The sequence below is a fragment of the Mustelus asterias genome, chromosome 17 (genome assembly GCF_964213995.1).
Source record: "Mustelus asterias chromosome 17, sMusAst1.hap1.1, whole genome shotgun sequence".
NCBI classification, from domain to species: domain Eukaryota; kingdom Metazoa; phylum Chordata; class Chondrichthyes; order Carcharhiniformes; family Triakidae; genus Mustelus; species Mustelus asterias.
In genome coordinates, this window is record NC_135817.1 from 91,644,222 (window position 1) to 91,670,462 (window position 26,241).

At 45.6% G+C, this 26,241-nt stretch overlaps 1 protein-coding gene across 1 annotated transcript in view; it reads right to left on the bottom strand.

The window, feature by feature from the left end:
- Positions 1–597: 597 nt before the first annotated feature.
- Positions 598–26,241, bottom strand: part of LOC144506217 (ubiquitin-associated and SH3 domain-containing protein A-like) — a 218,525-nt gene continuing 192,881 nt past the window's right edge. The window contains exons 13-14 of the mRNA XM_078232078.1: positions 24,890–24,999; positions 598–1,729 (exon numbers count right to left, since the gene is read on the bottom strand). Of these exons, the coding sequence (XP_078088204.1) occupies positions 1,592–1,729; positions 24,890–24,999 (248 nt within the window). The 3' untranslated portion in view covers positions 598–1,591. The remainder of the gene's footprint in view (positions 1,730–24,889; positions 25,000–26,241) is intronic.

The following is a 26,241-nucleotide window of genomic DNA, read 5'->3' on the forward strand; positions in this document are numbered from 1 at the left end:
GAATAGCTTGCTTCTGCACTGAAGGGATTCTATGATTCTATGATAATTTACTCTGTGTGAAACAGTCATGGGACGGGACAACAATGTGAGAAAGCATACATGGATGTCAAAGATGCTTGGGCTTGGAGGGCCGAAGGGCCTGTTCCTGTATTGTTCTTTGTTCTTTGTAAATCTGAAGTATTGGTTAATTTTAATCCAAAACCACATTTACTACTTGCTTGCGATGCTTCGCCTTATGGAGCAGTTTCACATTTCATGCCTTCAGGAGAATAACCAATAGCTTTTGCTTCATCTACTCTGACTAGTGCTGAATCAATTATGCTCAGCTAGAAACCAAAGCATTGAAAATAATTTTTGGCATATAAAAGTTTCATCATTATTTATATGGCTGTCATTTCGCATTATTAACTGATTATTGACCCTTTACTATTTTGGGCCACATAGAGGCTGTGAGGCCCTAGTCAATTGCAAAAATGGTCACTAATCTTATTTACACACTCCTATGTTATAAAGTATTGTCAATCAGAGTGTCATGCTAATGCTGATGAATTATCATGCTTACCTTTACCTACTGAACAGATGCCATTAACTAGTTTTGCTAATATTCTTTATTTTTCACTGGTAGATCGTTTGTTGTGACCTCTCAAATTCAGAGACTTACCAGAAATGACCCTGTGATGGGGAAGGTGGTGGATATGGTATTGAAAGGAACGATAGCTGGAACGCATCATCCACATCCTGATTTGAAACCATATGTGTCAAGAAAGCTTGAATTGACCGTTCAAGGTGGGTGTCTGTTTTGGGGAATGCGAGTGATCATTCCTCTTCGACTGCGCGGAAGAGTTCTTGAACAACGACATGAAGGACATTGTGGTATAGTCCAGATGAAGGAATTAGCATATAGTTATTTCTGTTGCCCGGGTCTGGATGCTCAGATTGAAGAACAAGTGGGACAGTGTTGATCCTGTGCATGTTTAAGAAATACACCGCCGTTGTCTGCTTTACATCTTAAGCTATTGACAATATCACTACACCACTGCCTCCCCTGGGATGTGAATTTGTCCTATGATCAGAGATCAGTAGAAGGGAGCTTTAGGCTCTGTAGTTCAGAAGACTAAGAGTTAATTTATTTGAATTCTATGAGATTCACCGGAGGTCTGAAAAAGGTTATTTGCTCTGGATGAAGAGTCTTAAACTCAGGGGAATAACCTCAGGAAAAGGTATTGGTTACTTTTGAATGAGATGAGTAATTTCTTCATTCAAAGGGTTATGAATCTTTGGAGTTCTCTACTCCAGTGGGGTGTAGATGCTCAGTCAATGAGTATATTCAAAAGTAGAATTTTGGATTCTAGGGGCAATCAGGAGATATGGGGAGCGAGTGGGAAAGTGGAGTTGAGGTCAAAGGTTAGCCATGATTGTATTGAATGGAAGGGCATGTTCGAGGGGCCAATGGTCTACCCCTGTTACGCTCTTATGTTCATTCATTCAGTGTTATACTAAGTTAGACTTCAGATATTTAACCACTGCCTTCACTGAGTTGCATGTTAAGATTAGTTCAGTTGTAAGAAACTATGCATTCAATGTAACGTCCTTAAATTTGCAGTATGGTTTCTTTCCAGCTAAATGCTGGGTTGGGTCCATGAGTCAGTGTCCTGACTGGGGGTTCAATCATTTGCCACTTCTTTGTCTCTTTGACTTCTTCACAGCAGCACAATCCAAGAGCAGGAATCTGCAGCAAAAGGACAAGCATTGCACAATATGAACTTAAGAAATAAACTTTAAGTTAAAAATATCATGGCACGTACTTATTGAATGTTATTTAACCATCAATGATGTTATAGATTAGAGATCCTACTTCATTTACATTCTTGTTGCACATGATGCCACCTTCCTGAACAAAGAACAGACAACAATACAGCACAGGAATAGGCCCTTCGGCCCTCCAAGCCCGTGCCGCTCCCTGGTCCAAACTAGACCATTCTTTTGTATCCCTCCATTCCCACTCCGTTCATGTGGCTATCTAAATAAGTCTTAAACGTTCCCAGTGTGTCCGCCTCCACCACCTTGCCTGGCAGCGCATTCCAGGCCCCCACCACCCTCTGTGTAAAATATGTCCTTCTGATATCTGTGTTAAACCTCCCCCCCTTCACCTTGAACCTATGACCCCTCGTGAACGTCACCACGGACCTGGGGAAAAGCTTCCCACCGTTCACCCTGTCTATGCCTTTCATAATTTTATACATCTCTATTAAGTCGCCCCTCATCCTCCGTCTTTCCAGGGAGAACAACCCCAGTTTACCCAATCTCTCCTCATAACTAAGCCCCTCCATACCAGACAACATCCTGGTAAACCTCCTCTGTACTCTCTCCAAAGCCTCCACGTCCTTCTGGTAGTGTGACGACCAGAACTGGACGCAGTATTCCAAATGCGGCCGAACCAACGTTCTATACAACTGCAACATCAGACCCCAACTTTTATACTCTATGCCCTGTCCTATAAAGGCAAGCATGCCATATGCCTTCTTCGCCACCTTCTCCACCTGTGACGTCACCTTCAGGGATCTGTGGACTTGCACATCCAGGTCCCTCTGTGTACTTACACCCTTTATGGTTCTGCCATTTATCGTATAGCTCCTCCCTACATTATTTCTACCAAAATGCATCACTTCGCATTTATCAGGATTGAACTCCATCTGCCATTTCTTTGCCCAAATTTCCAGCCTATCTATATCCTTCTGTAGCTTCTGACAATGTTCCTCACTATCTGCAAGTCCAGCCATTTTCGTGTCATCCGCAAACTTACTGATCACCCCAGTTACACCTTCTTCCAGATCGTTTATATAAATCACAAACAGCAGAGGTCCCAATACAGAGCCCTGCGGAACACCACTAGTCATAGGCCTCCAGCTGGAAAAAGACCCTTCCACTACCACCCTCTGTCTTCTGTGACCAAGCCAGTTCTCCACCCATCTAGCCACCTCCCCCTTTATCCCATGAGATCCAACCTTTTGCACCAGCCTACCATGAGGGACTTTGTCAAACGCTTTACTAAAGTCCATATAGACGACATCCACGGCCCTTCCCTCGTCAACCATTCTGGTCACTTCTTCAAAAAACTCCACCAGGTTAGTGAGGCATGACCTCCCTCTCACAAAACCATGCTGACTATCGTTAATGAGTTTATTCCTTTCTAAATGCGCATACATCCTATCTCTAAGAATCTTCTCCAACAACTTCCCCACCACAGACGTCAAGCTCCTGTGATCACATTAATTATGGATACTGCCCTACATGGTGGCACAGTGGTTAGCAGTGCTGCCTCACAGCGCCAGGGAGCCAGGTTCGATTCCCGGCTTGGGTGTCTGCATGTTCTCCTAGTGTCTGCGCGGGTTTCCTCCGGGTGCTCCGGTTTCCTCCCACAGTCCGAAAGACGTGCTGGTTAGGCACATTGGTCAAGCTAAATTCTCCCTCAGTGTACCCGAACAGGCGCCAGAGTGTGGCAACTCGGGGAATTTCACAGTATCTTCATTGCAGTGTTAATGTAAGTCTACTCGTGACACAAATAAACAAATGTTAAGTAATTGTTTGTTCTTGCCAGTGTACATTGCATCACCTCAGTTTTGTCTATCAGCAGTTCCTGTAGGAACTTCAACACTTCAATCAATTCAACTTTCCCGATTCCCAAAACACCATAATTTTACGAAGTAATTGTAATATAAAATTAAAAGAGGACAATGCATGACTTTGAAGAGAACTAATACGTGTCTGTTTTCTTTCAACTTACTATACTGAAGTTTTTTAAAAACACAAATGAGTGAGCTTGCACAGGACCAGTCAGCCAGAGTGAAATTTCAGCCTGAGTGAGGGTATCGGGAATTTGGAGTTGAGTGGGAATTCGATGCTGAGGGGAAAGTGGTGCTCATCTTTGGGAGAAGTGGAAAGGTGGACCTGCGAGGGAGACTTGAGGGCAAGTGAGAGGTAGAAAGAAATCGAACCGTGACATCACAGCCAGCAGGTAGGTGATTGATGACTGGTAAAAAGTTTTTCTTTTTTCTCTTGGCATTGTAGTTGTTGTAAGTTAACTTAAGGGTTAAGTCATGGCAGGAGATCCCAGACCCGTGTTGTGCTCCTCTTGTGCGATGTGGGAATTCAGAGACCCTTCCGGTGTCCCTGTCTCCTTCACGTGCAAGAAGTGTGCCCAACTGCAGCTCCTGTTAGACCGCTTGACGGCTCTGGAGCTGCAGATGGATTCACTTTGGAGCATCCACGATGCTGAGGAAGTCGTGGATTGCACGTTTAGTGAGTTGGTCACACCGCAGATAAAAATTACTGAGGGCGATAGGGAATGGGTGACCACCAGACAGAGGAAGAATAGGAAGGCAGTGCAGGGGTCCCCTGCGGTCATATCCCTCCAAAACAGATATACCGTTTTGGATACTGTTGGGGGAGTTGGCTCACTCGGGGAAGGTGCAGCAGCCAGGTTCATGGCACCGTGGCTGGCTCTGCTGCACAGGAGGGCAGGAAAAAGAGAGGCAGAGCTATCGTGATAGGGGGTTCAATTATAAGGGAAATAGGCAGCCGTTTCTGCGGATGCAAACGAGACTCCAGGGTGGTGTGTTGTCTCCCTCGTGCAAGGGTCAAGGATGTCTCGGAGCGGCTGCAGGGCATTCTGGAGGGGGAGGGTGAACAGCCAGCTGTCGTGGTACATATAGGCACCAATGATATAGGTAAAAAATGGGATGACGTCCTACAAGCTGAGTATAGGGAGTTAGGAGTTAAACTAAAAAGAAAGACCTCAAAGGTAGTAATCTCAGGATGCTATCAGTGCCACATACTAGTCAGAGTAGGAATGTCAGGATAGCTAAGATGAATACCTGGCTTGAGAGATGGTGCAAGAGGGAGGGATTCAAACTCCTGGGACATTGGAAACAGTTCTGGGGGAGGTGGGACCAGTACAAATCGGACGGTCTGCACCTGGGCAGAACTGGAACCAATGTCCTAGGGGGACATTGGCAGAGGGATTGGCAGATAGGCAGAGGGATCTGGGTGTACATGCACACAGGCCACGGAAAGTGACATTGCAGGTGGAAAAGGTAGTCAAGCTTTGGAGAGGGTACAGAAAAGATTAACCAGGTTGTTGCCAGGTATGGAGGGCATTAGCTATGAGAAGAGGTTGGAGAAACTTGATTTGTTCTCACTGGACCGACGGGGGTTGAGGGGCAACCTGATAGAAGTCTACAAGATTATGAGGGGCATGGACAAAGTGGATAGTCAGAAACTTTTTAACCAGGGTGGAAGAATCAATTACTAGGTTGCATAAGTCTAAGGTGCAAGGGGCAAGGCTTAAAGGAGATGTGCGAGGCAAGTTTTTACACAGAGGGTGGTGGGTGCCTAGAACTCACTGCCGGGGGAGGTAGTGGAAGCAGACACAATAGTGAATTTTAAGGGGCGTTTTGACAAATCCATGAGTAGGATGGGAATAGAGGGATATGGTTCCCGGAAGGATAGGGGGTTTTAGTTCAAACAAGTACAATGGTCGGTGCAGGCTTGGAGGGCCAAAGGGCCTGTTCCTGTGCTGTAATTTTCTTTGTTCTTTGTTCTTTGGGAGTGTTTGCTGGTGCTGTTGGGGAGGGTTTAAACTAATATGGCAGGGGGATGGGAACCAATGCAGGAAGTCAGAGGGAAGTAAAATGGGGACAGAAATGAAAGGCAAAAATTAGAAAGGTGAAAGGCAGAGAAACCAAAGACAAATGTCAAAAAGGGCCACAGTACAGATAATGCATTTGGAAGGTCCCAAGCATGTAGGAATTATACAGTAAATGGCAGAACCCTTAGGAGTATTGACAGGCAGAGAGATCTGGGTGTATATGTCCACCGATCACTGAAAGTGGCAACGCAGGTGGATAAGTTGGTCAAGAAAGCATACGGCATGCTTGCCTTCATCGGTCAGGGCATTGAGTGTAAAAATTGGCAGGTTATGCTGCAGCTGTACAGAATCTTAGTTAGGCCTCATTTAGAATATTGTGTACAATTCTGGTCGCCACACTACCAGAAGGATGTGGATGCTTTGAAGAGGGTACCGAAGAGGTTTACCAGGATGTTGTCTGGTCTGGAGGGTATTAGTTATGAGGAGAGGTTGGATAAACTCGGTTTGTTCTCACTGGAATGACGGAGGTTGGGGGGTGACCTGGTAGAGATTTACAAGATTATGAGTGGCATGGACAGAGTGGATAATCAGATGCTCTTTCCTTGGGTAGAAAGGTCAAGTACTAGGGGACATAGGTTTAAGGTGCATGGGGAAAAGTTTAGAGGAGATGTGTGAGGCAAGTTTTTTACACAGAGGGTGGTGAATGTCTGGAACGCACTGTCTGGGGAGGTGGTGGGGGCAGGCATTTAAGGGGCAACTAGATGAATACGGGAATGGACGGATCCGGACTCCGTAAGTGCATACGATTTCGGTTTTAGTTTAAGCAGGCATTATGATCGGCACAGGCATGGGAGAGCTGAAGGGCCCGTTTCTGTGCTGTACTTTTCTTTATTCTTTAGTACAGAGTACAGAGACTGTGGAGAACTTAGTGAATGGGTCCAGTGAGGTTAAGAGAAATAAAACAGGGAGAGTGTACAAAACATGACCGGACAGATAGTCTGAGAAAGCAGGGCAGAGAACAAGGGAAGTTTCGATTAAAGCTGCATTTATTTCAATGCAAGAGGCCTGATGGGCAAGTAGATGAATTCGGGGCATAGATGGGTACATGAAACTGGGATATTATAGCAATTACTGAAACATGGCTAAGGGAGGGGTAGCACTGGCAGCTCAATTTTCCAGGGTACAGATGCTATAGAAAAGATAGAACAGGAGGTAAGAGAGGAGGGGGAGTTGCGTTTTTGATTAGGGAGAACATCATGGCAGTACTGAGAGGGGATATAGAACATAGAACATTACAGCGCAGTACAGGCCCTTCGGCCCTCGATGTTGCGCTGACCAGTGGAACCAATCTAAAGCCCCTCTAATCTACACTATTCCAATATCATCCATATGTTTATCCAATAACCATTTGAATGCTCTTAATGTTGACGAGTCCACTACTGCTGCAGGCAGGGCATTCCACGCCCTTACTACTCTCTGAGTAAAGAACCTACCTCTAACATCTGTCCTATATATCCGAGGGTTTGCCCACTGTGTCTATATGGTTAGAACTTAAAAATAAGGAGGGAGATCACTTTGATAGGATTGTACTACAAGCCATCAAATAGCCAGCGGAAAACTGAGGAGCAAATATGTGAGGAAATTACAGATAGCTCCAAGAAAAATAGGGCGGTGATAGTAAGGGACTTCAACTTTCCCAACATTGAGGGTGGTGGCTGATGGAAAATTTTTGGATTGGAGGCAGGTTGCTAGCGGAGTGCCGCAGGAATCAGTGCTTGGTCCTCTGCTCTTTGTGATTTTTATTAATGACTTAGAGGAGGGGGCTGAAGGGTGGATCAGTAAATTTGCTGATGACACCAAGATTGGTGGAGTAGTGGATGAGGTGGAGGGATATTGTAGGCTGCAAAGAGACATAGATAGGATGCAAAGCTGGGCTGAAAAATGGCAAATGGAGTTTAACCCTGATAAATGTGAGGTGATTCATTTTGGTAGGACTAATTTAAATGTGGATTACAGGGTCAAAGGTAGGGTTCTGAAGACTGTGGAGGAACAGAGAGATCTTGGGGTCCATATCCACAGATCTCTAAAGGTTGCCACTCAAGTGGATAGAGCTGTGAAGAAGGCCTATAGTGTGTTAGCTTTTATTAACAGGGGGTTGGAGTTTAAGAGCCGTGGGGTTATGCTGCAACTGTACAGGACCTTGGTGAACCACATTTGGAATATTGTGTGCAGTTCTGGTCACCTCACTATAAGAAGGATGTGGAAGCGCTGGAAAGAGTGCAGAGGAGATTTATCAGGATGCTGCCTGGTTTGGAGGGTAGGTCTTATGAGGAAAGGTTGCGGGAGCTAGGGCTGTTCTCTCTGGAGCGGAGGAGGCTGAGGGGAGACTTAATAGAGGTTTATAAAATGATGAAGGGGATAGATAGAGTGAACGTTCAAAGGCTATTTCCTCGGGTGGATGGAGCTATTACAAGGGGGCATAACTATAGGGTTCGTGGTGGGAGATACAGGAAGGATATCAGAGGTAGGTTCTTTACGCAGAGTGGTTGGGGTGTGGAATGGACTGCCTGCAGTGATAGTGGAGTCAGACACTTTAGGAACATTTAAGTGGTTATTGGATAGGCACATGGAGCACACCAGGATGATAGGGAGTGGGATAGCTTGATCTTGGTTTCAGATAAAGCTCGGCACAACATCGTGGGCCGAAGGGCCTGTTCTGTGCTGTACTGTTCTATGTTCTATATTCTATTGACTGGGACAGCAATTAGGAGCTTGGATTGAGAGAAATCTGTTGAGTCTGTTCAGGAGGAATTTTTCATTCAGTATGTGGTTGGCTCGACTAGAGAGGGTATTATTAAACCAGAAAGAGTGCAGAAAATATTTACTAGGATGTTATCAGGACTTGATGCTTTGAGTTATAAGGAGAGGCTGGATAGACTGGGACTTTTTTCCCTGGAGCGTAGGAGGCTGAGGGGTGATCTTATAGAGGTTTATAAAATAAGGGGCATAGATGAGGTAGATAGTCAACATCTTTTCCCAAAGGTAGGGGAGTCTAAAACTAGAGGGCATGGGTTTAAGGTGAGAGGGGAGAGATACAAAAGGGTCCAGAGGGGCAGTTTTTTAACTCAGAGGTGGTGAGTGTCTGGAACGAGCTGCCAGAGGCAGCAGAAGAGGTGGGTACAATTTTATCTTTTAAAATGTGTTTAGACAGTTACATGGGTACGATGGGTATAGAGGAATATGGGCCAAATGCAGACAATTGGGACTAGCTTAGTGGTAAAAACTGGGCGGCATGGACAAGTTGGGCCGAAGGACCTGTTTCCATCCTGTAAACCTCAATGATTACGACAAATCAAATGCTGCAAAGGTCTCTGAGAACTTTGATGAAGGGTCATCCAGACTCAAAACGTTGGCTCTATTCTCTCTTCACAGATGCTATCAGACCTGCTGAGATTTTCGAGCATTTTCTGTTTTTGCAGCAAAGAACAAAGAACAAAGAAAATTACAGCACAGGAACAGGCCCTTCGGCCCTCCAAGCCCGCACCGACCATGCTGTCTGACTGAACTAAAACCCCCTATCCTTCTGGGGACCATATCCCTCTATTCCCATCCTATTCATGTATTTGTCAAGACGCCCCTTAAAAGTCACTACCGTATCCGCTTCCACTACCTCCCCCGGCAACGAGTTCCAGGCACCCACCACTCTCTGTGTAAAAAATCTGCCTCGTACATCTCCTTTAAACCTTGCCCCTTAAACCTGTGCCCCCTAGTCATTGACTCTTCCACCCTGGGAAAAAGCTTCTGACTATCCAGATAAGGTCCAATTATTCAACTTATCCAACTGATAAAGGTCCAACTATTCTTCAGTTTTTTTTCATTCTTGAGTACTTGTGTTTTTGTTTGAAGAAAAGTTTAATAACTTCATCTGAACAAGATTTCTGAAATGATTCCCCAGGTTTCCTTCCAGCAGAAACTGCTAGACATGGAAAGACAATTAGTTGGCTGCGTGCTAGCAGTGGCAATGGGGAAATGAAAGAGCTTGGCTAAGATTTTCCATTGGAACTCACCACAGTGGATACAACAAGCCACTTTAATGTCTCCTGGCTTCGATGGGATCAGATGATCCTGTCAACAGGAGTGGCTGGAAAACCCCTGCCCTGCTTTTTGTTCAGAGTTCAAGACTAAATTCTAAATACAAAATCTATGATCATGTTTTTGAATTAAGAAAAAACATTAGTGAAGACATTAAAAAAGAAACTATAATTTCATCGAACATAGAACAGTACAGCACGAGAACAGGCCCTTCATCCCAAGATGTTGTACAGAACATGACGCCAAATTAAACTAATACCATCTGTGAGCCCTTGGTCCACATCCCTCTATTTCTTGGATCTTCATATGGTTATCTAAAAGCCCCTTAAATGCCCTATCGTATCTGCCACCACAACCACCACCCCTGGCAGTGTTTTCCACACACCCGGGTTTGATTCCCGGCTTGAGTCACTGCCTGTGTGGAGTTTGCACATTCTCCCCGTGTCTGCGTGGGTTTCCTCCAGATGCTCCAGTTTTCTCCCACAGTGCAAAGATGTGTGGGTTAGGTTGATTGGCCATGCTAAATTGCCCCTTAGTGTCCCGGGCTGCATAGGTTAGAGGGATTAGTGGGGTAAATACAAGGGGTTATGGGGATAGGGCCTGGGTGGAATTGTCGTCGGTGAGACTCGATGGACCGAATGGCCTCTTTCTGCACTGTATTCTATGATTCTATGATTCTAAATACCGGTTTACAGAAAAGGCCTAGGTGGGATCCTCTGTTGGAGAGTCGGTGTAGACTCGATGGGCCAAATTATCTTCTTTTGCACTGTGGAGATTCTATGATTTTTCTATTCTATGATTCTAAGGTTTACCAGGTTGATTCCGAGAATGGCAGGACTGTCATATGAGAAGAGACTGGATTAAGGTTATATTCATTGGAGTTTAGAAGAGTGAGAGGGGATCTCATAGAAACTTATAAAATTCTAACTGGATTAGACAGGGTAGATTCAGAAAGAATGTTCCCAATGGTGGGGGAGTCCAGAACTAGGGGTTATAGTTTGAGGATAAGGGGTAAACCTTTTAAAACTGAGGTGAGGAGAAATGTCTTCACCCAGAGGGTGGTGAATGTGTGGGATTCTGCAGGGATCTGTGCCAGGACCCCAACTGTTTACATTATATATTAATGATTTGGAAGAGGGAACTGAATGTATTATCTCCAAATTTGCAGATGATACAAAGTTGGGTGGGAGGGTGAGCTGTGAGGAGGATGCAGAGATGCTTCAGCGTGATTTGGACAGGCTGAGTGTGTGGGCATCTGCATGGCAGATGCAGTATAATGTGGATAAATGTGAGGTTATCCACTTTGGTAGCAATAATAGGAAGACAGATTATTACTTAAATGGGTGTGAATTGAGAGAGGTGGATACTCAGCGAGACCTTGGTGTCCTCGTGCATCAGTCGCTGAAAGTAAGCGTGCAGGTACAGCAGGAATAAAGAAGGCAAATGGAATATGAGTATAGGGACAGAGATGCTTTGCTGCAATTATATAGGGTGTTGGGGAGGCCACACCTGGAACATTGTGTGCCGTTTTGGTGCCCTTATCTGAGGAAGGATGTCCTTGCTATAGAGGGAGTGCAGCAAAGGTTTACCAGGCTGATTCCTGGGATGGCAGGTCTGTCAAATGAGGAGAAACTAAGTCAGTTAGGATTATATTCATTGGAGTGAGAGGGTACTCATAGAAATGTATAAAATTCGAACAGGGTTAGAGAGGGTAGATTCAGAAAGAATGTTCCCAATGGTGGGGGAGTCCAAAACTAGGGATCATCGTTGGAGGATAAGGGGTAAACCTTTTAGAACTGAGGTGAGGAGAAATTTCTTCACCCAGAGAGTGGTGAATGTGTGGAATTCACTCCCACAGAAAGTAGTTGAGGCCAAAGCGTTGTGCGGTTTCAAGAAGAAATTAGATGTAGCTCTTGGGGCTAAAGGGGAGGGGGGAATCAGGATATTGAACTCGATAATCAGCCATGATTAAAATGTATGGAGGAGCAGGCTCAAAGGGCCGAATGGCCTACTCCTGCTTCTAGTTTCTAAGTATATTTCTATGTCAGATATACTTCGTAATCCATTTTAACCTTAAAATCTGTGTATATCTGAAAAACTAAAGAGGGGAGCATTGTCAAATAAACTTCCCTCCCCATTCCCCCACAGACACAGAGGACCCCCCACACACATTGAGACATTCTCTACCCACCAACCATGCAAGACTCCGGGTGCTCCCAGATCCCACACAAGGATTAGGGTACTCTTTTCCCCCCCCTTCTCCCTCCATGCAAGTATCGGCCAACTTCCCCCTTCACGGGTATCAAATCCCCTCCCTCCCCAAACCCACCCCTCAGTCCACTCCTGCCATCACCCCCCAGCAATACGTAAGGGGAAGACCCCAGTGGGGCTGCTCAGAGCGCCCAGCCATACCAGGTTTGAACTGTCAGAGGGCAGGGCTAGGGCACTGCTCAGGCATGTCCCTCACCACCTATGGGTTATACTTACCTGTGCATCCCAGCATAGTAAGAAGTCTCACGACACCAGGTTAAACTCCAACGGGTTTATTTGGTAGCAAAATCCACCAGCGTTCGGAGCGCTGCCCCTTCGTCAGGTAAGTGGGAGTTCTGTTCACAAACAGGGCATATAAAGTCACAAACTCAATTTACAAAATAATGATTAGAATGCGAGTCTTTACAGGTAATCAAGTCTTAAATGTACAGACAATGTGAGTGGAGAGAGCGTTAAGCACAGGTTAAAGAGATGTGTATTGTCTCCAGACAGGACAGTTAGTGAGATTTTGCAAGCCCAGGCAAGTCGTTATGAGGGTTACAGATAGTGTGATCCCGGTTGAGGCCGTCCTCATGTGTGCGGAACTTGGCTATCAGTCTCTGCTCCGCGATTCTGCACTGTCGTGTGTCGTGAAGGCTGCCTTGGAGGACACTTACCCGAAGATCAGAGGCCAAAGACCAGAGATCAAAGGAGGGGCTATCGTCACACTGAACAGAACGGATTACTGCAAAGAAGTGTACCGACAACTGAACAATGGGGAACACTACAGACAGTTACCCGCAGATCCGACCAAAGAACATACCCGTCAACTCAACAGACTGATCAAGACCTTTGATCCAGACCTTCAGAGCACCCTCCATGCTCGCATCCCACGTACTCCCCATGTTGGAGATCTCTACTGCCTCCCGAAAATACACAAGGCAAACACACCCAGCCGTCCCATCGTATCGGGCAATGGGACCCTGTGCGAGAACCTCTCCGGCTATGCTGAGGGCATCCTGAAACCCATTGTACAAAGAACCCCCAGCTTTTGTCGCGACACGACGGACTTCCTACAGAAACTCAGCACACATGGAGCAGTTGAACCAGGAGCACTCCTTGTCACAATGGATGTCTCGGCACTCTACACCAGCATCCCCCACGATGATGGCATTGCTGCAACTGCCTCAGTACTCAACGCTGACAATTGCCAGTTTCCAGAAGCAATTTTACAACTCATCCGCTTCATCCTGGACCACAATGTCTTCACCTTCAACAACCAGTTCTTCATCCAGACACATGGAACAGCCATGGGGACCAAATTCGCACCTCAATATGTCAACATCTTCATGCACAGGTTCGAACAAGACCTCTTCACCGCACAGGACCTTCAATCGATGCTATACACTAGATACATCAATGACATTTTCTTCCTTTGGACTCATGGTGAACAATCACTGAAACAACTCTATGATGACATCAACAAGTTCCATCCCACCATCAGACTCACCATGGACTACTCTCCGGAATCGGTTGCATTCTTGGACACACGCATCTCCATTAAGGACGGTCACCTCAGCACCTCACTAAACCGCAAGCCCACGGATAACCTCACGATGTATACAAGATTATGAAGGGTATAGATAGGGTGAACAGTGGGAAGCTTTTTCCCAGGTCGGAGGTGACGATCACGAGGGGTCACGGGCTCAAGCTGAGAGGGGCGAAGTATAATTCAGACATCAGAAGGACGTTTTTTACACAGAGGGTGGTGGGGGCCTGGAATGCGCTGCCAAGTAGGGTGGTGGAGGCAGGCACGCTGACATCGTTTAAGACTTACCTGGATAGTCACATGAGCAGCCTGGGAATGGAGGGATACAAACGATTGGTCTAGTTGGACCAAGGAGCGGCACAGGCTTGGAGGGCCGAAGGGCCTGTTTCCTGTGCTGTACTGTTCTTTGTTCTTTGTTGTTTTGATGCTCCACTTCTCCAGCTTCCACCCTAAACACGTTAAAGAAGCCATCCCCTACGGACAAGCCCTCCGTATACACAGGATCTGCTCGGATGAGGAGGATCGCAACAGACACCTCCAGACGCTGAAAGATGCCCTCATAAGAACAGGATATGGTGCTCGACTCATCGATTGACAGTTCTGATATGCCACAACGAAAAACTGCACCGACCTCCTCAGAAGACAAACACGGGACACGGTGGACAGAGTACCCTTCGTCATCCAGTACTTCCCCAGAGCGGAGGAGTTATGACATCTTCTCTGGAGCCTTCAACATGTCATTGATGAAGACGAACATCTCGCCAAGGCCATCCCCACACCCCCACTTCTTGCCTTCAAACAACCGCACAACCTCAAACAGACCATTGTCCGCAGCAAACTACCCAGCCTTCAGGAGAACAGTGACCACGACACCACACAACCCTGCCACAGCAACCTCTGCAAGACGTGCCGGATCATCGACACGGATGCCATCATCTCACGTGAGAACACAATCCACCAGGTACACGGTACATACTCTTGCAACTCGGCCAATGTTGTCTACCTGATCCGCTGCAGGAAAGGATGTCCCGAGGCATGGTACATTGGGGAGATTATGCAGACGCTACGACAACGGATGAATGAACACTGCTTGACAATCACCAGGCAAGAGTGTTCTCTTCCTGTTGGGGAACACTTCAGCGGTCACGGGCATTCGGCCTCTGATCTTCGGGTAAGCGTCCTCCAAGGCGGCCTTCACGACACACGACAACGCAGAGTCGCTGAAGTCGGGAATGGGTTAATGAACTTCAATACTCGAAGTGTCACAGTGACCTCTGTGATATTTAGAGCTTGTGTGAGAAATATTGTAGAACTCATGTTTACGTTAGAGTGTTTTCATGCTCATATTTCCAGAACAGATAAGAGCACAGCTGTTGTATGTTTTTCTGTTCAAGAATGTGGCTAATCCGCCATTTTGTATTCTTTAATTATGTATTGCTGTGTAACAATGGAAGCCTATATATTCATCATAACCTGTACCGATATACATGATACAAGTACCTACGAACGTATATAAATTGTTGTATGCCAATTAACTTGCTTGTGTGAAGACTGTAACTTTGTACGTTAGTAAGATACCCCACCTGTGCTCACAGAGAACAACAGCATTCACGGCCTTGGGATAACCGTGAAGAAAACGCCAAGGCAACAAGGTTCACACAGGAAGATGTGCAACCACCTGGGAACCTGTGAGCCTGGGAAACTGCGTACGTGCAAGGTGGGGTATAAATGTATGTGTTTAGCCTGTATTTGCTGAGACATCTGAGGCCATGTTAGGCATCGGACGGTCTCCCACAATTGTGCAAATAAACCAAAGTATTTTGACCTACGAATAGACTCAGAGGTATCTTTACCTACGACAGTCGCTGAGCAGAGACTGATAGTCAAGTTCCGCACACATGAGGACGGCCTCAACCGGGATCTTGGGTTCATGCCACACTATCTGTAACCCCCATAATGACTTGCCTGGGCTTGCAAAATCTCACTAACTGTCCTGTCTGGAGACAATACACATCTCTTTAACCTGTGCTTAACACTCTCTCCACTCACATTGTCTGTACCTTTAAGACTTGATTACCTGTAAAGACTCGCATTCCAATCATTATTTTGTAAATTGAGTTTGTGTCTTTATGTGCCCTGTTTGTGAACAGAACTCCCACTCACCTGACGAAGGGGCAGCGCTTCGAAAGCTTGTGGCTTGTGCTACCAAATAAACCTGTTGGACTTTAACCTGGTGTTGTGAGACTTCTTACAGTGTTTACCCCAGTCCAACGCTGGCATCTCCACATCATCCCAGCATGGTCATCACAACTGGATTTCTGTTTTGAACACTAGTTGTGATTTGCACCGGGATGATATCATTCCAGCTGGGTGAGACGATACGGAGAGTCATAAAGTTGTACAGCACAGAAAAAGCCCTTCGGCCCATCGAGTCTGTGCCGACAATAACCACTGCTACAGTCGCACTAACCCTATTTTCCAGCACTTGTCCTATATCCTTTAATGTTATGATATTTCAAATGCTTAGCCAGATATTTTTAAAGGTTGTAAGCTTTCCTGCCTCCACTACCGTCCCAGGCAGTGCATTCCAGATTCTCACAACCCTGAGTGACTTTTCTTCTCAAATCCCCTCTGAGTTTCCTATCCCTGACTCCAAAACTCTGCCCCTCGTGATTGACCCCCTCAACCAAGAGGAACAGCTGCTTCCCTCATAATCCTGTACACCTCAATCATGCCCCCTCAGCCTTCTCTGCTCTAAAGAAAACAATCCAACCCTATTCAGTCTCCTTATAGCTCAAATGCTCCATCCCAGGGAACATCCTGGTGAATCTCCTCCGTATCTCCTCCAGTGAATCACATTCTTCCTATAGTGAGGTAACCAGAACTGCACACAGTACTCCAGCCTAACCAACACTCTGTACAGCTCCAACATTACCTCTTTGCTCCTATACTCAGTGCCACAATTGATAAAAGCAAGTGCCCCATATGCTTTCTTAACTATCTTATTCACAATGCAGCAAGATCTGGACAATATCAGGCTTGGGCTGACAAGTAGCAAGTAACATTTGCACCACACAAATGCCAGGCAATGACCACATTGACAATAAGAGACAATCTAACCACCAGCCCTTGACATTCAATGGTGTAACCATCACTGAGTCCCCCACTGTCAACATCCTTGGGGTTACCCTTGACCAGAAATTCAACTGGACTCACCGAATAAACACAGTTGGTACAAGAGCAGGTCAGAGGCTAGGAATACTGCAACGAATAACTCACCTCCTGACTCCCCAAAGCCTATCCACCGCCTACAAGGCACAGGTCAGGATGGAACACTCCCCACTTGCCTGGATGGGTGCAGCTCAAATAACACTCAAGAAGCTTGACACCATCCAGGACAAAGCTGCCCACTTGATTGGCACCACATCCACAAACATCCACTCCCTTCACCACCGACACTCAGTAACAGCAATGTGTACTATCTACAAGATGCACTTCAGCAACAGGTCAAAAATCCTTTGACAGCACCTTCCAACCCACAACCATTTCCATCTAGAAGGACAAGGACAGCAGATACCTGGGACACCACCAGCTGCCAGTTCCCCTCCAAGCCACTCATCATCCTGACTTGGAAATATATCGCCATTCCTTTGCAGTCGCTGGGCCAAAATCCTGGAATTCCCTCCCTAACGGCATTGTGGGTCAACCCACAGAACATGGACTGCAGCGATTCAAGAAGGCAGCTCACCACCACCTTCTCAAGGGCACCTAGGGATGGACAATAATTGCTGGCCAGCCAGCAACGCCCATGTCCCACAATTAAATAATAAAAAAAACCTGCTCTGCTGCCTTCAGAGATCTGTGAATAAGTACCCCAAGATCCATCTGTTCCTCTGAATTTCCTAATGTCCTGCCATTCATTAAATACTCCCTTGTCTTGTTACTCCTTCCAAAGTGCATCACCTCGCACTTATCAGAGAGGGTAGAAGTAGCACCGTTAAGCCTGCTAATGACATTCAAATTCATTGTAATCTATTAACACTGATTAAGAGGGAGAGAGAGTTGTATGAAATGTACAGGCAGCAAGGAACAGATCAGATGCTCAAGGAGTATAAAAAGTGCAAGAAGCTACTTAAGAGGGAAATCAGGAGGGCGAAAAGAAGACATGAGGTTGCTTTGGCAGACAGAGTGAAGGAAAATCCAAAGAGCTTCTATAGGTACGTTAGGAGCAAAAGGATAGTGAGGGATAAAATTGGTCCTCTTGAAGATCAGAGTGGTCGGCTATGTATGGAACCGAAAGAAATGGGGAAGATATTAGATGGGTTTTTTGCATCCGTATTTACTAAGGAAACGGGCATGGAGTCTACGGAAATAGGGCAAACTGGTAGGGAGGTCATGGAACCTTTACAGATTAAAGGGGAGGAGGTGCTTGCTGTCTTGAGGCAAATCAGAGTGGATAAATCCCCAGGACCAGACAGGGTATTCCCACAGACCTTGAGGGAAGCTAGTGTTGAACTTGCAGGGGCCCTGGCAGACATATTTAAAATGTCAGTATTCACGGGGGAGGTGCCGGATGATTGGAGGGTGGCTCATGTTGTTCCATTGTTTAAAAAAGGTTCCAAAAGAAATCCGTGCAATTATAGGCCAGTAAGTTTGACATCGGTGGTGGGCAAGTTATTGGAAGGTGTGATAAGGGATAGGATCTACAAATATTTGGATAGACAGGGACTTATTAGGGAGAGTCAACATGGCTTTGTGTGTGGTAGGTCATGTTTGACCAATCTATTAGAGTTTTTCGAGGAGGTTACCAGGAAAGTGGATGAAGGGAAGGTGGTGGATGTTGTCTACCTGGATTTCAGCAAGGCCTTTGACAAGGTCCCTCATGGGAGGTTAGTTAGGAAGGTTCAGTCGCTAGGTATACATGGGGAGGTAGTAAATTGGATTAGACACTGGCTCAATGGAAGGAAGATAGCCAAGTTCCGCACACACAAGGACGGCCTCAACCGGGATATTGGGTTTATGTCACACTATTTGTAACTCCCACAGTTGCGTGGACCTGCAGAGTTTCACTGGCTGTCTTGTCTGGAGACAATACACATCTTTTTAGCCTGTCTTGATGCTCTCTCCACTCCCATTGTTTTGTTTCTTAAAGACTGGATTAGTTGTAAGTATTCGCATTCCAACCATTATTCATGTAAATTGAGTCTGTGTCTTTATAAGTTCTGTTTGTGAACAGAATTCCCACTCACCTGAAGAAGGGGCTCAGAGCCTCGAAAGCTTGTGTGGCTTTTGCTACCAAATAAACCTGTTGGACTTTAACCTGGTGTTGTTAAACTTCTTTCAATGGAAGAAGCCAGAGAGTGGTTGTGGAGGATTGCTTCTCTGAGTGGAGGCCTGTGACTAGTGGTGTGCCGCAGGGATCGGTGTTGGGTCCATTGTTGTTTGTCATCTATATCAATGACCTGGATGATAATGTGGTAAATTGGACCAGCAAGTTTGCTGATGATACGAACATTGGAGGTGTAGTGGACAGTGAGGAAGGTTTTCAAAGCTTGCAGAGGGATTTGGACCAACTAGAAAAATGGGCTGAAAAATGGCAAATGGAATTTAACGCAGACAAGTGTGAGATATTGCACTTTGGAAGGACAAACCAAAGTAGAACGTACAGGGTAAATGGTAGGACTCTGAAGAGTGCAGTTGAACAGAGGGATCTGGGAATACAGGTACAGAATTCCCTAAAAGTGACGTCACAGGTAGATAGGGTCGTAAAGAGTACATTGGCCTTTATAAATTGGAGTATCAAGTATAAAAGTTGGAGTGTTATGGTAAGGTTATATAAGGCATTGGTGAGGCCGAATTTAGAGTATTGTGTACAGTTTTGGTCACCTAGTTACAGGAAGGATGTAAATAATGTTGAAAGAGTGCAGAGAAGGTTCACAAGGATTTTTCCGGGACTTGAGTAGCTGAGTTACAGAGAGAGATTGAATAGGTTGGGACTTAATTCCCTGGAGCGTAGAAGAATGAGGGGAGATTTGATAGAGGTGCATAAGATTTTGATGGGTATAGATAGAATGAATGCAAGCAGGCTTTTTCCACTGAGGCGAGGAGAGAAAAAAACCAGAGGACATGGGTTAAGGGTGAAAGGAGAAAAGTTTAAAGGGAATATTAGGGGAGGCTTCTTCACGCAGAGAGTGGTGGGAGTGTGGAATGAGCTGCCGGATAAAGTGGTAAATGCGGGGTCACTTTTAACATTTAAGAAAAACTTGGACGGGTTCATGGATGAGAGGGGTGTGGAGGGATATGGTCCAAGTGCAGGTCAGTGGGACGAGGCAAAAAATGGTTCGGCACAGACAAGAAGGGCCAAAAGGCCTGTTTCTGAGCTGTAATTTTCTGTGGTTCTATGCTAATCAGGCTCATGCCCTTCCTGGGCATCATTGAACAAGGGGTGGGAAGATTGCATTCTGAAAGGCCGCTGGCACAAATCTGTCTTTAGCCTCTCTTGATGCTTAGCAACCATTATGGGATTTGCACCAATAGCTAGTGAGGCCACTAAATCACGGTCATTGAATTTAAATTCCACGAGATATCATGTTGGGATTTGAAGTAATGTCCCGAGAACATGGGCCTGGATCTCTGGATTATTCATCCAGTGACATTATCACTATTCAGCAATGTAGAAAATTGCCCAGGGATGTCATGTACACAAGAAAAAGGACAAATAAGAAGCAAGGAGTTGGCAAAATGAGTCTTTTTCTGATTGGCAGTCAGTGACTGGTGGGGTTCCGCAGGGATCTGTGCCAGGACCCCAACTGTTCAAATTATAAATTAATGATTTGGAAGAGGGAACTGAATGTATTATCTCCAAATTTGCAGATGATACAAAGTTGAGTGGGAGGGTGAACTGTGAGGAGGATGCAGAGATGCTTCAGCGTGATTTGGACAGGCTGAGTTTGTGGACATGTGCATGGCAGATGCAGTATAATGTGGATAAATGTGAGGTTATCCACTTTGGTAGCAATAATAGGAAGACAGATTATTACTTGAATGGGTTTAAATTGAGAGAGGTGGATACTCAACGAGGCCTTGGATTCCCCATGCATCAAGTAAGAAAGTAAGCACGCAGATACAGCAGGTAGTAAAGAAGGCAAATGGTATGTTGGCCTTCATAGCGAGAGGATTTGAGTATAGGGATAGGGATGTGTTGCTGCAATTGTATAGGGCATTGGTAAGGCCACACCTGGAGTATTGTGTGCAGTTTTGGTGTCCTTATCTGAGGAAGGATGTCCTTGCTATAGAGGGAGTACAGTGAAGGTTTACCAGGCTGATTCCTGGGATGACAGGTCTGTCATATGAGGAGAGACAAAGTCAGTTAGCATTATATTCACTGGAGTTTAGAAAAATGAGAGGGGATCTCATAGAAATAGATTGATTCAGAACGAGTGTTCCCAATGGCGGGGGAGTCCAGGACTAGGGGCCATAATTTGAAGGTAAGTGGTAAACCTTTCAGAACTGAGGTGAGGAGAAATTTCTTCACCCAGAGGGTGGTGAATGTGTGGAATTCACTCCCACAGAATGTAGTTGAGGCCAAAACGTTGTCTGATTTCAAGAAGAAATTAGATATAGCTCTTGGGTCTAAAGGGATATTGGGGGGAACGGGGGATCAGGATATGGAATTCAATGATCAGCCATGATCAAAATGAAAGGTGGAGCAGGATCGAAGGGCTGAATGGCCTCCTCCTGCTTCTAGTTTCTATGTTTCTATGTTTAAATCCAACCTGGACAATTACCATCTCATCAGCTTACTCTTGATTATCAGTAAAATGATGGAAGGAGTCTCAACAGTGCTATTAAGCATTATTTACTGAGTAATAACCTGCTCACTGATGCTCAGTTTGGGTTCTGTAAGACTCACTCAGCTTCTGACATCATTACAGCCTTGGTTCAAACATTAGGGTTAGGGCAGCACAGTGATTAGCACTGCTGCCTCACAGTGGATTCCAGCCTTGGGGCACTGTCTGTGTGGAGTCTGCACATTCTCCCCAGTACTTGGTAGGAGTCATCTATGCCCAAGCAGTAGTTCCACAGTGCGGCACAGTATAAACCAGGAAATATTGGGGGCTCGCAAGGTACAGCAATAATCATGGGTGATTTTAACATGCACATAGATTGAAAGGATCAAATTGGCAAGGGTAGCCTGGAGACAGAGTTCATTGAATGCATGAGAGATTGTTTCTTGGAACAGTATGTTGTGGCACCAACCAGGGAGCAGGCTACTCTGGATTTGGTATTGTGTAATGAGGAGAGATTAATTGATGACCTCATAGTTAAGGACCCTCTAGGGAGGAATGACCATAGTATGATAGAATTCAAAATTCAGTTTGAGGGTGAGAAAGTGGAGCCCCATGCGAGCATTCTGGAATTAAACAAAGGAAATTACATCGGCTTGAGGACAGACTTGGCCTGAGCAGAGTGGGCAGGAAGGCTGAAAGGTCGGACAGTGGATGACCAGTGGCAGCTGTTTAAGGAGATCCTCAACTCCTCACAACTAAAATATATCCCAGTGAGGAAGAAAGATGGTAAGGGGGGAAAAATCATCCATGGCTAAACATGTCCTTCGATCCTGCTCCACCTTTCATTTTGATCATGGCTGATCATTGAATTCCATATCCTGATCCCCCGTTCCCCCTTGATCCCTTTAGACCCAAGAGCTATATCTAATTTCTTCTTGAAATCAGACAACGTTTTGGCCTCAACTACTTTCTGTGGGAGTGAATTCCACACATTCACCAACCTCTGGGTGAAGAAATTTCTCCTCACCTCAGTTCTGAAAGGTTTACCACTTACCTTCAAACTATGGCCCCTAGTCCTGGACTCCCCCACCATTGGGAACATGCTTTCTGACTCAGCCTTGTTTCTATGAGATCCCCTCTCACTCTTCTAAATTCCAGTGAATATAATGCTAACTGACTTTGTCTCTCCTCATATGACAGACCTGCCATCCCAGGAATCAGCCTGGTAAACCTTCACTGTACTCCCTTTATAGCAAGGACATCCTTCCTCAGATAAGGACACCAAAACGGCACACAATACTCCAGGTGTGGTCAAGGACAATATAAAGACAAAAAACTAAGGTATACTGAAGGAGGAAATTTTCCAGAAAACCATATTTGTATCATCAAACATATTTTTATTGGACTAATTGGCACCACTCATAACGGGCCAACAATGCAGAGGGGCACCCCCGGATGGATATTCGATCGGGTCTCCCCCTGCACAGCTGAGAGACTCACGAATTTCAGAAACTACGGAAGATCCCTAATCTGCCTAGCAACAGCACGTAGCTGCATTTTTAAACTGGCCAAGGCAGACATAAAAATCTGATAAACTAAGAGATAAGGATAAAAGGTTAAGAATGAAATACCCCAGACACCCAACAGGACAGGATGACATTAACACTCAATCTCACAAGCAGGAAACACAGACACGGAACAATAGGATCAATTTAAATAAGAGGACACATAGAGATGGTAATGGAAAACGCATTTAGACACCGGGGCAGGACCAAGTAATCCCATTAACACGAACACACACCATACAAATGCTAATCCATGAAACTTCCTAGGGACTTTTGAAACTGACAGACCACTTTATACATTGTGTAAAAAAAGGCATAATCAAATGTTCCCGCGCGAATTTTGGATCCCTATAAAGATCCAGAGCTGATGTGATTTAATTGAGATCAACGTGGCCAAGCCACTGTTTCTGAGCTGGCTACGGGGGTCTCCCTAGAATCCTAGTAAATTGTACAATAAAGACACGCTTTGAACCTTGATTTGCGACTCAACTTCTATTCTGCACTGGTAAGGGATATTTCCCTACAACAATACCATATTGTAAAGGCCAGTGGCAGGCTGGAAGATTGGGAAACTTTTAAACATAAACAAAGGGATACTATCATAGAAAAGAAATCATAGAAACCCTACAGTACAGAAAGAGGCCATTCGGCCCATCGAGTCTGCACTGACCACAATCCCACCCAGGCCCTACCCCCATATCCCTACATATTTTACCCACTAATCCCTCTAATCTACGCATCCCAGGACACTAAGGGGCAATTTAGCATGGCTAATCAACCTAACCCGCACATCTTTGGACTGTGGGAGGAAACCGGAGCACCCGGAGGAAACCCACGCAGACACGAGGAGAATGTGCAAACTCCACACAGACAGTGACCTGAGCCGCGAATCGAACCCAGGTTCCTGGAGCTGTGAAGCAGCAGTGCTAACCACTGTGCTACCGTGCCGCCCAAAAAAAAATACTAAAAAAGTAATAAAAACAGCTAAGGTAAATTACGAAAGAGGGGGTCAATGATCTAGATGAATGAACTGAGAGCATTGTGGCTATGTTTGCAGCTGATATAAAGATATGTAGAGGGACAGGTAGTATTGAGGAGGCAGGGGGCTGCAGAAGGACTTGGACAGGTTAGGAGAGTGGGCAAAGAAGTGGCAGATGGAATACAATGTGGAAAAGTGTGAGGTTATGCACTTTGGTAGGAAGGAGAGAGGCATAAACTATTTTCTGAATGGGGAGAGAATTCAGAAATTGGAAGCGCAAAGGGACTTGGGAGTCTTAGTTCAGGATTTTCTTAAAGTTAACTTGCAGGTTGACTTGGTAGTTAGGAAGGCAAATGCAATGTTACCATTCATTTCGACAGGACTAGAATGCAAAAGCAGGGATGTTCTTTGTTCTTTGTTCTTGTTCTGTGTATTCTGTGTAAGGCTCTGGTGTAATCACATTTTGAATATTGCGAATAATTTTGGGCTCCGTATCAAAGGAAGGATGTGCTGGCCTTGGAGAGGGTCCAGAGGAGGTTTAATTGCACAAGAGAAGCTGGAGTGACACAGCAGGTCACCCTGGTTTCCCTTACTACCTCCAGCTCCCCCCTTCTCCACCCCAATCCCTTCCTCCTGTCTCCCTTACCCCCTCCACTCATCTGCCTCATAGAATCATAAAATCATCTGCCTCTCTGCCTCTGCACCTCTGCTACCCCCTCCACATCCACTATCCCTCCAGCTCTTCCTCCCCTCCCTCCTCTCCACTCTGCCTCCCATTCCCCTCCATCTTCCCTCTTTCCCTTGCCCCCTCTGTCCCCTCTCCCCACCTCCCTCCACTTCAGCCTCCCCTGCACCATCACCCATACCTTTCCCCCTCCCCATCAATCCACTTCTGGTGATTTAGATTTCATTGAACATCAGAATGTCTTTTCCAGATCACCCAGTGTTAACGAGAGCTACGGCAGTCGTCCCACCAGTCCATTTGCCCCTCCCAATATCTCAATTTGAAATTCTTACCTTTCTAACCATTTGTACAAATTCCTTGGAGTCCTTCGGAGGCAAGCCCAGCAAAGGACGTGTGCAGCAATCCAGGGTTGAAGAGTGAGCCACCAGCAGAATATTACCAGCTGCAAGGGAAAATTAAAAGCTATTAGAGAAACAGATTAAGTCATTGCTTTGGTCATCTAACATTGAAAGGCACAACATTGAACAGAGAGATTAGCTATGCAGGGCACACTATCCATCGAAAGCTAATGCTTTGGCTTATTTAGCAGAGTCTGTCTAAATTTTAGTCAAGTTAAGACTGTTAGGGTTAGGGCTGTTCGAGAGTTACGAGATAGGATATGAGAGTAAAGGCAGTAAACTGCAGGTTTGATTGAATTTGATTTGTTATTGTCACATGTATTAGCATACAGGGAAAAGTATTGTTTCTTGCGCGCTATACAGACAAAGCATACCGTTCATAGAGAAGGAAGGGAGAAAGTGCAGAGTGTACTGTTACAGCCATAGCTAGGGTGTAGAGAAAGTCAACTTAATACGAGATAGGTCCATCCAAAAGTCTGATGGCAGCAGGGAAGAAGCTGTTCTTGAGTCGGTTGGTACGAGACCTCAGACTTTTGTATCTTTTTCCCGACAGAAGAGGGTGGAAGAGAGAATGTCTGGGGTGCTTGGGGTCCTTGATTATGCTGGCTGGTTTGCTGAGACAGCGGGAAGTGGACAGAATCAATGGTTTGTGAGATCTGTAACGTGTTAATGCTTGCTTTAGAGTCTATCACTTGTCTTGATATCAAGAAAAAATGTTTCTTTAATATAGTTTATTATCACGCCTTTTAGATTACCACAGTCCTCAGGGTAACACAGAAACATAGAAAACTACAGCACAAAAACAGGCCCTTCGGCCCCACAAGTTGTGCCAAACATATCCCTACCTTTTAGGCCTACCTATAACCCTCCATCCTATTAAGTCCCATGTACTCATCCAGGAGTCTCTTAAAAGACCCTCTTGAGTTTGCCTCCAGCACCACTGACAGCAGCCGATTCCACTCGCCCACCACCCTCTGTGTGAAAAACTTCCCCCTAACATTTCCCCTGATACCGGAGATGAGGGGTGTAGCTTATGAGGAGAGATTAAACAGATTGGGTCTGTACTCGTTGGAGTTTAGAAGGATGAGGGGTGATCTTATAGAGACATATAAGATAATGAAGGGGCTGGATAGGGTAGAGGTGGAGAGATTCTTTCCACTTAGAAGGGAAACCAGAACTAGAGGGCACAGCCACAAAATAAGGGGGGGCCGGTTCAGAACAGAGTTGAGGGGGAACTTCTTCTCTCAGAGGGTAGTGAATCTCTGGAATTCTCTGCCCATTGAAGT